Source organism: Triturus cristatus, chromosome 3_1 (assembly GCF_964204655.1).
Source record: "Triturus cristatus chromosome 3_1, aTriCri1.1, whole genome shotgun sequence".
NCBI lineage: Eukaryota > Metazoa > Chordata > Amphibia > Caudata > Salamandridae > Triturus > Triturus cristatus.
The window spans coordinates 1,052,355,124-1,052,370,495 of NC_140583.1; the positions used below are offsets into that span (position 1 = coordinate 1,052,355,124).

The window sequence follows — 15,372 nt, forward strand, 5'->3', positions numbered from 1 at the left end:
GTTTGGTACAGTCACGCATGGATACCGCAAGCACACAGGCTACTCAGTTTCTACGTGAGTCTATTTTTGTCTGCTGTTTTGTTTTAAATCTAGACCAGTTGGGAGTCTGGGCTGTTGCAGCACATGAAGTCTTCTCAAAATGAGCCCCGAGTCAAGCTTTGCACACGGGATCTTACCTTCTGCTTCGAGTCGCGTGGAGCCTCTTTTCCTTCGTCGTCGTTGCTATGCAGCTCGCAAAATTTGTTGGACGTTTGTGAGCTGTAATGCACCTTGAGCTATCCGGTGCAGCGTCACTGTATGCCACCATCTTGCGATTTTAGCCATCAAGATAACTCCGGGCTTACGAAGTACATCGTAGGGTCCAACCTGCTTCAGCCATCTGCCAACCACGTGTAAATTCCAATAAACCTGATGTCGGAGTACTTTCTGTGAAGCTGCGACATGTTGGACACCCATAGTTCTTGCTGTTGCTGATATGCTGGTGCTCACTTCCCGTTTTGATGTCCGTGGAGCCATATCTATCTGAGGTGCTTTCTGAGACATTATTTTCTGCCTTCAGCTTAACCGCCTTCTGATTAGAGACACTTTTCAGTTTTGCTCGCTGCGTTTCTCTTTTTCACCTTTATGTACTGAACTTCAGGTCATAATTGGTACTCAGACAACGTGTTTTGCTGTCTCATTTTGTATCACATAACTACGACGTTTTTACTATTATGCATTTTTTGTTTCTTCTTATACCTGCATTTTCTTTCCATCTCTGTTTCTTACCATTTCACTTATACTATTTATCGGTTCTATACTGATTCAATGTGTTGATGTTTATTTGTTTAGTGTAGTACTGCTACTATATTTCTGATATTCCTTCTTTAACTCAATTATTGATAGTGTGCTTTTACTACATTGACATTTACATATGACAGTACTGTTAACATGTATCTTTCCTGAATTGCAGGTTTTTTGTTTGTCTTTCTCTTTGGTTGTCAGTGGGTATCTTTTACTTCTTTACTTGATCTACTTTTACTACGCATTTTATTGCTCTTGTGTACTACTGGTCGAATGTGCATTTCTCTTCGTTTTCTTTCCTGCGTGGTCTCATTTTAGGTGTGTCTGCACCAGTTATCTTCCGTTGGCTGCAGTCCATCTCCATCACTCTTTTCTTTGTGTGTTCTGTTTGGGGATTTCCCTCACTATTGTGGGGGCGTAAATCTCCCTTATTTTATGGTTGGGTGTATGCCACCCGTTGCGCGCTGCTTGCTTTCCGTTTGGGTGTCAGCCGCCTGTTACTTGCTTTCTTGTTGGATGTCAGTCACCTATTGCTTTCTTTCTGTTTGGGTGTCAGCCATCTGTTGCTTGATTTCTTGGTTGGGTGTCAGTTGCCTGTTGCTTGCTTTCTGTTTGGGTACCAGACACCTGTTGCTTAATTATGATTGCTTTCTGTTTGGGTTCCAGTCACCCCGTGCTTACTTTCTAGTTGGGTGTAAGCCACCCTTTGCTTGCTTTCTGGTTGGGTGTATTCTCATCCTGGTTGGGTGTAATTCACCCCTTTCTTGCTTTCTGTTTGGATGCTAGCCACCCATTGCTTACTTTTGGTTGGTTGTAAGTCTTTGTCCTTTCTTCTTCCTTTTGCTGTGTTCCGTGTTTCCCATTTTCCTCACCAGTCTGGCCAGCTGTTGTGGTGGTGATTTGGAGCACTCTTTCCTTGCTTGCTTTCGTGGTACACTTCTTTCTTATTTAGGTATGTCTCTTTCTCCTTTTGCTTTTGTGTTTTTGGACAATTTCCTTCCTTTTGAAATTTCTTGTTTCATCTTTGCTCTGCTAAGAAAGGAGATGCGTGTCTTATATTTCATTGTTTTCCTTTTCCTCCTTTCATCTTGCTGCATTTTTATGCATAATCGCAATTTAAGTGCCTTGTGTAATTCATGAAATGCTGTTTGCATTTTTGCATTTGCGATATCTTATGCAAGTTTCTTTTTTGGTAACTATAATTTTCTGCTTATATTCTAGTATTTTCTGCATTTCTTATGTAATGCTATTTTATACTTGAATTTTGTTACATTTTCTCTTGCATGTTTCTTTTGTATCATTGTGATCTTTCTTCTTATATTTGCTATGTTTTTTGTGTATTACATAAAGGGGGAAGGTGTGTTATATCTAATGTTTTATATTATACATCTTCCCTGTTTCTCTACCTCTGCTGCTCAGCCAGGGTGAATGTGTTGGATAGAATGTTGGTGTGGATGATGATGTCATGGAATGTGTGTATTGCTGTGAGGTGGACTGTCAGTTGGATCCTGGGCTGAGCAGCAGAGAGGCTGCTCCAGGTGGGGCCTTATTTACATCTTTACTGGAAAACCTACTTAACATCTAAGAACAATAAACGTATTCATCTGTAATCTAACTACGTCTACTCGAACTCCTTACTGTGACACAACATGGCCCTCAGTGGAAAGCGGTGTGAAGAAAACTGGAATGATGGAGACACCCTGATTACTACCCTTCGACAGACCTTAGTGATATCTAAATCAAATTTGAAACATTCTCAATTCTAATTTGAACGAAAAATCACTGTTACTCATTTGATTGGTACTTATTGGTACTGCTTACATACATTGGCAAAGCAAGTGGACTGTTTTTGTCATATGATTTTAAGCGTGTTATATGTTTGGTGGCAATTAAAGAAAACTTCCAGAGTGGTACTGATATACTGAACAGGAGAGAAAGGAGTGTTGCACACAGCTGGAGTTTACCGATTATTTAAAATCTAATGGTCTTATTTCCACTTTCTCCACATAGAAAGTTTCTCTTCTTCGATGTAACTGAATGGGAGGTAAAGAGCCTCTCTTTCTTTCTTACTGTATTGTCAGATCAGATTATAAAATTAATCAACAAGAAAAATATGAAAATTCGTCATACAATTTTGAAACTTGATTAATGAAATCAAAATTTCACTAACTATTCCATACATCAGTGTCTTACAGATCCGATACATAACACATTCTATACACAACTAAGCAGTCTTTCAGATTTTGATGTTTGATTGTCTATCAGCTCAGTTAGGCAGATCTTAGTTTTTTAGGTATTATATTGTCATTGTAATCATATTTATAAAGTGCTTATGACCCCTAATGAGGTGATGAAGCACTTTTTTGGGCTAGCAGCACACTACACATGAACTCAAATTAGGTTTAGTTTTGGATAAGTATCAGGCAATATAAGCTGTTTATTTGAGCAGTGAACATGTGAGTCTGTTAGTTTGATTAAATAGGATAAAGTAGGGATAGAGGAGGGAAGAGTCTAGATAGTGTTATTTAGGAGATGACAGCAGTGGCCCATCCCTACGGGCTGACGGGCCACTCACCCCACCTTTTTCCAGGCAAGAAGAGTGCCCATCAGGCTGAACAAAGGTCAACCTGTCAGACACTCTTTCTGGTTCAGGTCAGGCAGCCAGGAACAATACATGTGCTAAAAGCGCAGGCTCCTGGCTGCCTGAGCTGAACTTTGCCAGGCTGAGGATTTCACAGCCCTGTGGGCATGACCTCCTCAGCCTGGCAAATGTGCCGCGAGGCCCTCCCCCTTGTTACAAAGGAGAGCGTCACCAATTGCCGCAGACCTGGTTGCTTCAGTTTTAAGCCCTGAAGTGTCCAGGGCCGGGTATCAATCAGTGACACCTCATCACAGAGTGGGGTGGGGGCAGCAGTCTCACTGACAACATCCGACTCTGAGACAAGATTGGGACTGCCGCCTTCCCTCACTGAATGAACATAGGTCAGCCAACGAGAGAAGGCACCAGTCCCAACCCTCCTAGGACCTCTGAGGCTTCCCTGGAAGAGAGATGCTGGTGAGGTAAGTTTTATGTGGGTTCTTTCTGTTTGCTGCTTGCGTGTATGTAAGAATGTATGTGTATTTGTTAGTGAGCGTTGTGAATCAGTATGTGTGCATGTGTGACTGAATGGGTCTAAAGGAGGTGTATGTGTGCATTGACCCCTCCCTGGTAAAATTACTGTCCACCACTGTGAGATGTTAGTTGTGAGATGAGATTTGGGACAAGTCAAAGGAGGGATAGAAGAGGGAAGAGTGTAGAAAGGGATTAGCGAGATCATAGTAGTAAAATAAGGCTGGGGATGAGTAAAAAGAAGGATGCATGAGGGAAGAGTCTAGAAAGTGTTATTTGGGAGATCATAGCAGTAAAATGAGGATTGGGGTGAGCCAAGGAGGGCAGGGGAAAGAGTCTACAAAGGGTTCTTTGAGAGATCATAGTAATAGTAGAATGAGTTTTGGGATGAGTCAGAGAGTGGGGGTAGAGGATATATTGAGAGATGTGTAGGGTGAGACATCGAGTAGTACATTGGAGAGTCGAAGATTTTTTTTCCTGCAGTAGAGGTAAAGTAATAAATATTTAGGTGCATAACTACATCCGAAGGGTATATTTATATAGGGAAAACAATATAACAAGATATAAAGTTGGATTGTATAGAGTCCCATATGTACATGTGTGAACAGATAGAATCGCAGACTTTCATGTGTCACTTTACGTGAAGCTAATTTATTTGTGTATTTTTATCATTTGTATTTTTTGTATTTCTATTAGTTTTATATTTTCCACAATATTTCAATGATGAAGCACTTATAGATGCAATTGTTATGATCACATGTACATATTGTGATGGATAAAAACAAATTATAACAGAAACCCAAAAGCAGCCAATCGAATAACTCATAGGAAAACTATGCAGTGACCTATATACATATTAAGCATAACATTATACATATACATATATTTTCAATATAAGTAATATATGCATTCATTATGCATACCTGAAGAACATCTATATATATTTTTAAACCATAGGTAGTATATATATTTGCACACGAAAAACGCATTTATCTAAATACATACAGATAATCAAATTAAATGCTGTACATTTGTACTTGAGTATGGTATGTATGTAGGAAAGAGTCAACTCTTTTGAAGATAAGATAGAGTCAACTCTTTTGAAGATAAGATAGTTATCCATGAATCTTATGTTTGGGGGTTATTAAATCCATAGCTTGGCTGTTTGAGCAGAGAAATATCTACCACCCATGTTTCCATGCTGGGATCTTGAGGACAGGTGTTAATCTGGAGCATAGGTTCCTTTGTTGTATGCATTTCGTGATTTTATTCATGATGAAAAGTGGTCCTGTTCCATGAATTTCTTTGTGGGTGATAAAAAGCAGCTTGAGGGTGAATCTTCTGTAGGCCCCTCAAGGACGGGGATATATTGGCTTGTGGCTTTACATGTAGGAGTAGTCTGGCAACAGAGTTTTGAATTTGTTGTAGTCTTTTCATAGTTGAAATAGATGATCCATGGTAGAGGACGTAGGAATAATAAAGTGTAGACAGTACAAGAGAGATAGTAGCCTGGACCTTGTGTGGAAATCCTAGATTGGGAAAGATGCATTGCAGATTTTTCATAGTAATGAAGCTTGATCCTGCTTATTTGTCCACTTGGGCATTCACTGATAACTTGGAGTCCAAGGTAATTCTGAGTTTTTTTACTTCCTCAGATACTTTAGTAGATGGTGTCAGATTAGAAGGCCAGGCACAGAGTGGGACATATTTTTTCCAATCACCACATGTGAGTATTTCAGTTTTGGAAGCATTCCACTGATACAACAGCTTTGAGGCAACAGAATATTTTTGAGTTTCCAATGTCTTAGTGGTTTTCCAGATTAAAAAGTATTTGTGTGTCATCTGCATAGTTATTGCATGTGAGATGAAATTAATTGATCACTCCCGGTAATGGCTTTATGTAGATGTTGAAAATCATGGGTGAGATGATAAAGTCTTGAGGGACCCCTGCTTTTGTGAAGTATGGTATGGATGAGAAAGTGGGTGTATCGGTGACATTTGTTCCCTCATAGGTAGGATGTGATCCAGTCAAGAGCAGTCCCCTCTATGCCAGCTTCGTAAAGTCTTTTGATTAGAGCGAATGAATGAATGATTGAATGAATGAATGGAGGGAGGGATTTCTAAAGCGCATGGCTACTCCAAGGAGTGTCCCGGCGCTACAGGGAAATAGAAGTTAGAAAAGACAATTAGAGAAAGCTATTTAGCAAGTAAAAAGCCAGGTCTTAAGTTGCTTTCTAAAGATTGTTCACTATTCACTTGGCGGAGTTCCACATGCAATTTGTTCTAAGATTGAGGGCCCAGAAAGGAAAAGGATCTGCCTCCAGATCTAGCTCGTTTTGATCTAGAAACTTTGGTCAGATGGCCATGTGAAGATCACAAAGATCTCGAGGGAGAGTTGAATTCTGGAATACAGACAGTCTGGGCCACAATGGTGCAGCACCCTGTGCATAAGGGCTAATGTCTTAAACAAGATCCTATTTCTGATGGGAAGCCATTGCAATTTCTTCAAATGAGAAGATTTAAGGGCAAGCAGGCATTAGCATTCTGAACAGTTTGAAGCCTTTGCAAAAAATATTGTGGGAGTCCTACATAAAGGGCATTAGCATAATCCAGTTGAGACACCACCAGAGCTACAAGAACAGTGATCCTAACAGGCAAAGAAATAAATCGCACACATTTTTGAGCTGTGCGCAGCAGACCAAAACATTGCACCGACTACCGAATTAATTTGGAAATGTAAAGTCAGTTGTTTGTCAGTCTTGGCACCCAGATTCTTCACTACTTCAGTTTAGGTGTGAGGAGAGGGCACTTCACTTGGCTAATGAATTTGTGGGTCGAAAGTAAAAGTGTGTCCGAAGCTAAGCATCTCAGTCTTATCAGTGTTACACTTAAGTTGGTTAATGCCTAGCTACTGAAAGACTGCAGCTAAACAGGATTTAATGGTGTCTTGATTGATTGAAACATTCTTCTTAAAGGTAAAGAGCAACTGGGTGTCATCAGCATATAACAAGATCTTAGCCCCCAAAGGCCATACCTCTTGATGTCTGTACTCCAGAAAGGAAGTCAGCCATCTCAACGCCATTCCGTTAATACCCATCCGACAGCCTGGCAAGTAGCCTTAAATTTGAGACCGTGTCAAAAGTGACCGAGAGATCTAATAAAACCAGGACTGCTTTGCCTCCATCATCTAATGTGTATTTAATCTCTTCAGTTACTTCAAAAGGTCCATCTCTGTGCTGAATCTGGGACTAAACCCTGACTGGCTGGGGTGGAGAAGCTCATTTGGCTCAACATAGTTTAAGAGCTGCCCAGTATTTAATTTGAGCCGAAGCTTTACGGTGCTGAGCACCGGCACTGAATTGGTTTCCGGTGCTCAGCACCGGCACCTAATTGTCAACACTACACCTAGGGCAGTCTGCCACAAGGTGGCGCTGCTCATGTAATTTAGAGAGGAGCAGTATTACAGCTATTTAGGGAAACAATATACATTAAAAAACTACTAATACCTGCCTTCGCAGCCATTCCTTTAGCTTTGGGGACCTGGAATAATCTTTACTGTCACATTTACATGCAAGAGAGAGGGTTAGTAGTTGTTTTGGCAGTGATGACAGGGGCGATGGGTGGTGCAAGCTACAGTGGCCTCCTGGTCAGAACCCTGGCACTTAATATTTTACAAATCAAGCACTGGAGCTGCCGGTCAACAAATCTCCCCACAATATTTGAAGGAGCAGGCAACAGAGAAATAGGTCTATAGTTATTTGGGACAGTAGGATCTGCGTTAGTTTTTTTTAGAAGTGGCAGAATCTTGGCCTGCTTCAAAACAGAGGGAACGATCCCAGATGCCAGGGATCTGTTGAAAAGGGAATTCAGCACTGAGTTAATAGCATCCACTACCTTTATAAAGACAGACAGAGGACCAGGGTCAGATGGAGAACCCGATATGAGGTTTAAAATGTCAAGTCTCGAATCCTCAATCAGAATTGAGTCAAAGGAGGAGAGCTCACAGTGGCCAGCATCCGACGGAGGTAGACAAGAGTCGGGAGGAGTCGTTGCTGCAAGGCTACTTTGGATGTCTGCAATTTTTTCCTTAAAGAAAGAAGGAAGTTGTTCACACCATTTGGCCAAGGGAACTGTGCGATGGTGATATGCTGCAGGAATGAAGACTTTTTTTACAATTTTAAAAATCTCAGTTAATTTACTTTCTGCATTTGTTTAGAATTGAGAGTGTTATGGTCAACTGTGTTGAGGGCATTTGAGAGGTCCAAAGGAAGTAGTGCAATGACCCCGTTTCAGTCAACTGTGATTTTACAGTCATCCCAGATGATGAAGAGGACAGATCCTTTGCCTCTTTCTGGACAGAATCCTGTTTGGAAGTTGGAAAGTATGGAGTTATCTTCAATGAATTGAGACATCTGGGCGAATGTTGATCTTTCTATCAGTTTGCCCAGGAAAGGTCAATTTGTAATCGGTCTATAGTTGTTTGGGAGTCCAGGTTTGTTCTCTTTAATAATGGGTGTATGTCTGCCTTTTTTTACATCTTCTGGAAAGATGCCTGCAGTTAAAGAAATTGATTCTTCTTCTTACAGTTGTGACAGCAGCGGTAGTTAAAAGAATGATGTTGAAGATTTTTGGCCGACAAGGGCCAGAGGGCATCTGCCTGGCCTGCTTGCTTTGGCAATATTTATACATTCACTTTGTGATAGTTGTTTGAAGGAATGCAGAGTCTGGGTTAGCCTACCATTGGAGGGGATTGTTTGAAATAGGTTGGTGCTGGTTGTTCTCCCTTGTTTTAAATTGAAGTCCAACATGGCTGATTTTGTTGTGCAATGATTTGCCAGTTTGTCAGTAAAGTCTTCAGTAATGGAAAGTGTTCCTTCTGTGAATTTTAATTTACAAAATTCTGTGAGCATTTTATAAAATTCTTTATTTGCACATTTAGCATTTTGAATTCTGTCTGAATAGTACCTTTTTAGCTGTTTTGATTGTTGACTTGTTCATTCTGTCAAGTCTGTGTAGGTGTAGCTTGTCTTGCTTGCTATTTGTTCTGAGCCAGGTGCATTGCAGCTTTGTAATTTGTTGTCTTATCTTTTTTAGTTCTGAATTCCTCCAAGGTGCTTGCTTTCTTTAGTCCTGTTTTGTTGTTCTTAGTGGCATTAGGATATCAAAACCTTCCTGGAGCCACTCTTTAGTTTTTTTAATGGAATTTATTGTGTCTAAATCTGTGTTGGATGTTAGTCGTGTTTCTAACTTCTCAAAATTAAGCTTGTTCAACGCGGTTGATAGGTGGATGCATATAATGTGGCCTTAGGTATTTTGAATTGTGATTTCTTTGTGTTGGAAAGCTACCAGATGGTGGTCTGACGATGTGACTGAAGTAATTCTTCGAAAGGGAACCAGTTCTGGATTTGCAAAAATTACATCTACAATGTGTCCAGCGATGTGTGTGGGTTTGTTGATCTGATATAGGTTCAGTGTATTCAGCGATGGCCAGCTCAGGTAAGCGCAGTGGGGCGGTGGGATGGAGCAGGGAATAGGAGGGAAGAAGCCGACAGACGACGTAATAGGTATTATTCATTTATTTAATCATACCAATTCCGTCGTCTGTCGACTTCCTGCTACTCCCACCACCGCCCCATCACATTTACGTGTGTCAGCTGCCACTGAGTGTATCTAGGCCAATGATGATAGCTTTTGGATGGAGCATGTTGGCTTTTGTCGTACCATATGTTTAGGTCGCCAAGAATGCATAGATTGGAGTGTAGTGTCATAAGGTTTGAATCTGTGCCTTGAAACGTGTATGGGAATGTTGTATTGCTAGGTGGTAGGCAGTAAAGAAGGAGGAAGTTATAGGAGGAAGTTTGTGTAGGGTTGCATTTGGTAATGAGGGCCTCACAACCTTGTATGGAAATGGTGTCAGTTTGGTGAGATTTATTGTTTCCTTGAATATAATACGTAGTCCACCTCCTCTTTTACCTATTCAATTTCGTTTTACAATTTTATAGAGTGAATGAATGTCTTAATGCAACACTGGAGCTATGTCATCTCTAAACCAGGATGTACTTATGAAGAATAAGTCAGGTTGTGTGTTAGTGAGTAGGTCATAGATGTGGTCCATTTTTTAGAGACTGATTGAGTGTTTATTAGTAGGAGACGTGTTTTCTAGAAGAGTGAGAAGTAATCTTTGAACTTCTAGCAGGTGTGTTATTAGTGCTGGTATTAACTGTATGAGGATAGCAATGCTGTTGTTTTCTATATTGTAATCATCATCCAGCAACCATAGAAGCAATTTTGTTGGGTCGGCGTGTGTAGGTTGTGGAGGTGGTGGTTGAGAGTGAGTTGGTGAGCTGCGTTGTTTTTGTAGAGTAGTTTTGGTGTGTAATAGACAAGGAGATGTAAGTTGTGAAAAGTGTTATGCTTGCTTTGTTTAGGTTGAATGGTGTATGGGTTGAGGGTGATGGTGATGGTGATGGTGGAGCATAGGGGGCATGTTTTAAGGCTCTAACTTGTGCAATAGATGAAAGGCGGGTGAATGAGAGTTGGTGTGTTGGGGTATTTGTGGTAGGAGTTGGTGAAGATAGAAAATTAGAGTGTAAAGTTAGTTTAGGATTTGTGTTATTTGTGTAGGCATGAGGTTAGGATTGGGTGTTTGTTTCTATTTTGTGACAAAATGTATCATGAAATTGTGTGTGGGGTAGATTTTGATCGGCTGGTCAGTGTGTTATGTTTTGTTTTTGTGGAGTAGTGAGATGAGGTAGTGATGTAGTGAATTTCTGTGAAGGATTTGGATGTAAAGTACTGCTGGTGAGCGGAATTTGAATGGTAAAGGTGATGTGCATTGGAGAAGAGTGTATGTGGTATATGAGAGCTGATGGACAGACATTATGAGTTGTATTAGATTTTGGAGCACTCAGAGGTAACATGTGTGGTGGAGTAGAGTATAGGCATTGTTTGGTGGTATGTCTTTGGTAAAAAGAGGAGGAGGGTGTTGTTGGTAGATCCTATGAGAGAGGGTTGCGTATAGGATTGGTGGTGAAGGAGTGGGGTCTGTGAGAAGTAAATAGAGTGTAGAGCTGGTGTTTTGTATGAACAGGGAGTGTGCGTTTGAAGGGATTAAGGTTATGTATAATATGGGTTTGTGTTTTGTTGGTGATGTGTGGATTTGATAGTGGTATAGGACAGAGTAGTAGTTTGCAGGAGAGTGAAGACGCCATTTGTGTGGCAACTGGGGTGTAAGGCTGCATAGATGTCCTTTTTGGTTTTTTTTAGTGGTTGTTGAGGCATTGAAATGTAGTTAGGGTTTGTTTGTAGTAAGCGAGTAGTGTGCATTTGATGAAAGTGGGTCATTATGTTTGTGGCTGGGCTAAGGTGTTGACTGGTAAATGTAAAAAAGGGCAGCATCTCTGGCACTAGGCCTGACTCGACCCAACCAGGCAAATGATCTTGTCCTCTCCCTCCTTAGCCTCAATTCTCGGGCTGACACGCTCTGAGCCCTAGGGTTAAATAACCCTTTGGGAAGCCTAGCTCTAACCCTAACCAATCAGAACCCCAGCCCTTTACCTTAGCGCCAATGGGAGATCTAACCCAAACAACCAATCACAGCCCTAGCCCTGGCAGCCAATTAAAACCCAAACCCTAAGCCCTAGGTCCAATAGAAACACTAGTGCTAGGAACTAATCAGAACCTTAGCCCTATCAGCCAATAAGATCTCAAACCCTAAGTCCAACCAATCCCTAGCTGTAGGAGGCAAGCAGTACCCTAGCAATATTAGTCAATCAGATCTCAAACCCAAACTTTAAGCCCAATAGAAAACCTAGCCTTAGGAACCAATCAGAACCCTTGCCCTATCAGCCAATCAGAACTCAAGCCCTAATCCCTAAGACCAATAGAAACCCTAGCCCTAGGAGCTAGTCAGAGCACAGATACAACAAACAGTAAGAAACTTATATAAGGGGCTTGTTACCTTAAACACAAACTGGTGTGCTTGGGTGTAAGACCTGGGGTCTCCAGGCCCTAAGGGGGTAACGTGACACAAGCGGCTGAGCACCCAAAGGCCTGTGTGTTAAGCGACCATACAACACACGTATCCTCTGAAGCAGTAAACGCACACAATAATGGACGCCACCCACACAATAAGGTGAATGCAAATTAATCAGGTTTTATCTAATCAAAGGAGCACACACGGCAATCTTGGAGGGCAATGTGTCTTAACTTGTACACATTAACATTTGCATTACAGTTTCTCATTACCTGTACACTTTAACATGTGCATTACAGCATCTGATTACCTGTACACTTTAAAATGTGCATTACAGCATCTCATTAAGGTTACCTCAGCAATCCCTGCAGTATGAACTTCCCTAGTGCTGCGGGCCGGGGCCTGCACACGGGGCGCTACTGGTGTCTACGAAGAAACAAAGGCACATGAGCATAACTTGCGGTCGTATAATGTTTGCCTAGCACCCTGAGCATAAGCATTGTTGGTACAGGAAGCGCCTTGCACTTGGGACCTTCACTGGCGAATGGAGCGCTTGTGGATGCAACACACGGGGTCAGCGTTCCTTAGACTTAGAACGTATTGAGAACTGGTGAATACACAGGAATGATTAGCGCTACTGCAACATAGAACGCATTGAGCACTGGTAAATACAATTGGACGATCAGCGCTACTCCCACATAGAACGCATTGAGCACTGTTAAATACAATGGAATGATCAGCGCTACGGGGACATAGAACACATTGAGCACTGGTAAATACAATTGGACGATCAGCGCTACTCCAACGTAGACCACATTGAGCACTGGTAAATACAATGGAACGATCAGCGCTACTGGGACATAGAACACATTGAGCACTGTTAAATACAATTGAACGATCAGCGCTACTCCAACATAGAACACATTGAGCACTGGTGAGTCCTGCGAACGGCAGTCCCCAGGAGAGGGTAATCCCACGGAGGGGAGACTCACAATTACGGCGGGAAATCCCACGGAGGGGGGAAAGTCACAGTCACTGCATGCGGTGTCGTTCCCGCTTGGCAGGGGACGCACCGGGCCTTCCCACGACTCCCGGGGAGCAGGGGGGGGCGAGTCTGAGGCCGCCAAACGGCCGCGTTACCTCCCAGCCCCCGGGGGTTACCTTGGTCTCGTCGCTTGGTTCCGCTCCGGGTCCTCCTTCCGATGCGCGCAACGGCGCGGGACACTCCCGGACACTCGCTCTTCCTTCTGACGCTGCGACGGCAGCGACGGGGCCCCGGGCTTCTCCGCAGGCTCCGACTTGGCACTGACACTTCCCTGAGGCCTACGGGCCGCGGCGGTGATCGCGTTGCGGGTCCTCGCACCAGGGGGGCAGGGGGGTCACAAATTAAGCGGGAGCTCGGCCAGCTCCGCGCTCAACAGCAGATCTGCACAGGGGGTCACAGGTCAGGTCTGGCAGCGCAGGAAACACAGCGCCAGTACCTGGTCGATCCCCAGCAGTCAGGCAATCAGTCGTTTCATGAAGTTACAATATTCAGCTTGGCATGAAGTCTCAGGATGTCACTTCTGCAGTTTCAATATTCAGTCTTTGTGGCGCAGATGATACTGGCGCCCTTGGGGTTCTGTTCCTTGGGGGGTAGGGGATGAGTTGGCGACTAGGTCCTTCCTAGTCAGGCTGGTCAGAGGTTCCCTGGGTCCTTCTACTGCTGGGCAAGATCAGTGGGTTTCACAGGATCCCTCGCTCACTTAAGAGGCAGCACCTAAGCCCTGTCACTCTCAGAGGCATAAGTCCCTGGCTAGGCCCTACCGCCTACACTCCTGTGTGGATTCTCCAGCTCTGCTTCACCCCAACTGGCCAACTGACTGGAAAAGGTTCCCTCCCTCACTTATGTATCCCTAGGTCAGGTGACCTCTAGCCAAGGCGGCAAAAGTAAAAACCACACCTCCCTTCTAGAAGGTTCCAGCACATTCCAGGAGCTTCCCCATTCTACCTATGGGACAAAAAAGGCGGGCTGGTGTCGCAACATTGTTGTGGGGTTCCAGCCAGCTCCTGGCAGCTAGGGTGCTACTATGAAAGACCACTCTGCAGTAGCAGGGGTCTGTGGCAGCCATCTTGGGAGAAGGGAGCACCTGCACCTTAACACTGGTTGGCAATGAAAAGGCGCCCGAAGACCTAAGTCCAACATCAAAAATGAGGGTGGAAAAAATGAGGCACGATCAAAAATAGATGGGGAGACTACCCTAGGGCTGACAGGTCCAACATTGGGGGAGCAGCCACGGTCCATGCAGGTAACAGCGGTGGGGCCAGATAAGGGGGGATTTCGAGGGACGATGCAGAGGGAAAATTAGTTATTTATTTAATTTTCCCTCTGCATTGTCCTTCGAAATCCCCCCTTACCCGGTCTCACCGCCCCACTGTGGTTACCTGCACGGACCACGGCTGGGTGAAAGGGGCAAGGAGGTGCTTCTGAAGTCAGAATCTCCTTGGATACAGACAGTCGCAATCCACACTTTGTAGTGCCTGTTCAACACTGCAGGTGAGGCCCACCCAGGAGATGTAGTTTGGTGCTGCCTTTCTAAGAAAAATCTTAATCTGCTGCCGTTATTTTTTTTTATAAGTTTAGCATTGGAAGGAGAGGTGGTGCACAGCAGCCAGAGCGGCTGACTCTTGATCGCGGGCTCACAGTTTGATCCCGGCGGCCGCTCAGCATCATGTGACGCTGGACGATAGCTCACTAAATCTCCCCGACAGCCCCCAGAGCCTTGAAACCTTAAAGGGTGATATGCTCGTGCTTTACAAATATGGATTATTATTATTATTGATTATTATAACCACTTACATTAAACCGAGAGCCCGTTGTCTGCCTGGATCGTTTCTCAGCCAGAAGATCTTTGACAGTATGCTTTACGCGAACCCCTTGGTAAATTCGTTTACTGTAGTCTGCAGGGACTGAACACAAAAAAAAAGTATATCAGGAACTTGAAAAACAGCAAGAAAATGAGAAAAAACATATTAAACGGATATTTTATAGCAGAAAACTCAAGTATACCATACATTTTTGCAAACGTATCCAGAAATACAATATTGTCGGAAATTTCCCACACAATTTTTGAGGGAGGAGTCTTCAGCTTTCTCTTACACAACTTATTGATGTGCAAGTTTTGTACACTTTGCGATTGTCCACAGCTCAAATTCAAACTTAACCATCCCTAACATGAGTGTGTTTGTGTTAATTTGTGTCCATTGCTACAGCTATTTGTGCATTGCCCAGCCGCCGCCCGTGCAAGTAAGAGCGGTGGGCAAGGTGAGGGGGGGTTTCGACAGACGATGACGAGGGGAAATTAATTATTTATTTAATTTTCCCTTGTCATCGTCCGTCGAAATCCCCCTTCACCCGGCCCCACTGCCCCACCGTTGTTACATGCACGGGCTGCAGCTAGTATTGCCCCTATGAAGCGAAAGGCCATCTTGCCATCACATAGGAGATACATGCTCTTATCACAGC

The 15,372-nt window shown here is 43.3% G+C and overlaps 1 protein-coding gene across 1 annotated transcript in view; it reads right to left on the bottom strand.

The window, feature by feature from the left end:
• POU2AF2 (POU class 2 homeobox associating factor 2) overlaps positions 1-15,372 on the bottom strand; it is a 304,443-nt gene that overhangs the window by 152,776 nt on the left and 136,295 nt on the right. Inside the window, exon 2 of the mRNA XM_085646444.1 lies at positions 14,707-14,816. Within this exon, the coding sequence (XP_085502570.1) occupies positions 14,707-14,816 (110 nt within the window). The remainder of the gene's footprint in view (positions 1-14,706; positions 14,817-15,372) is intronic.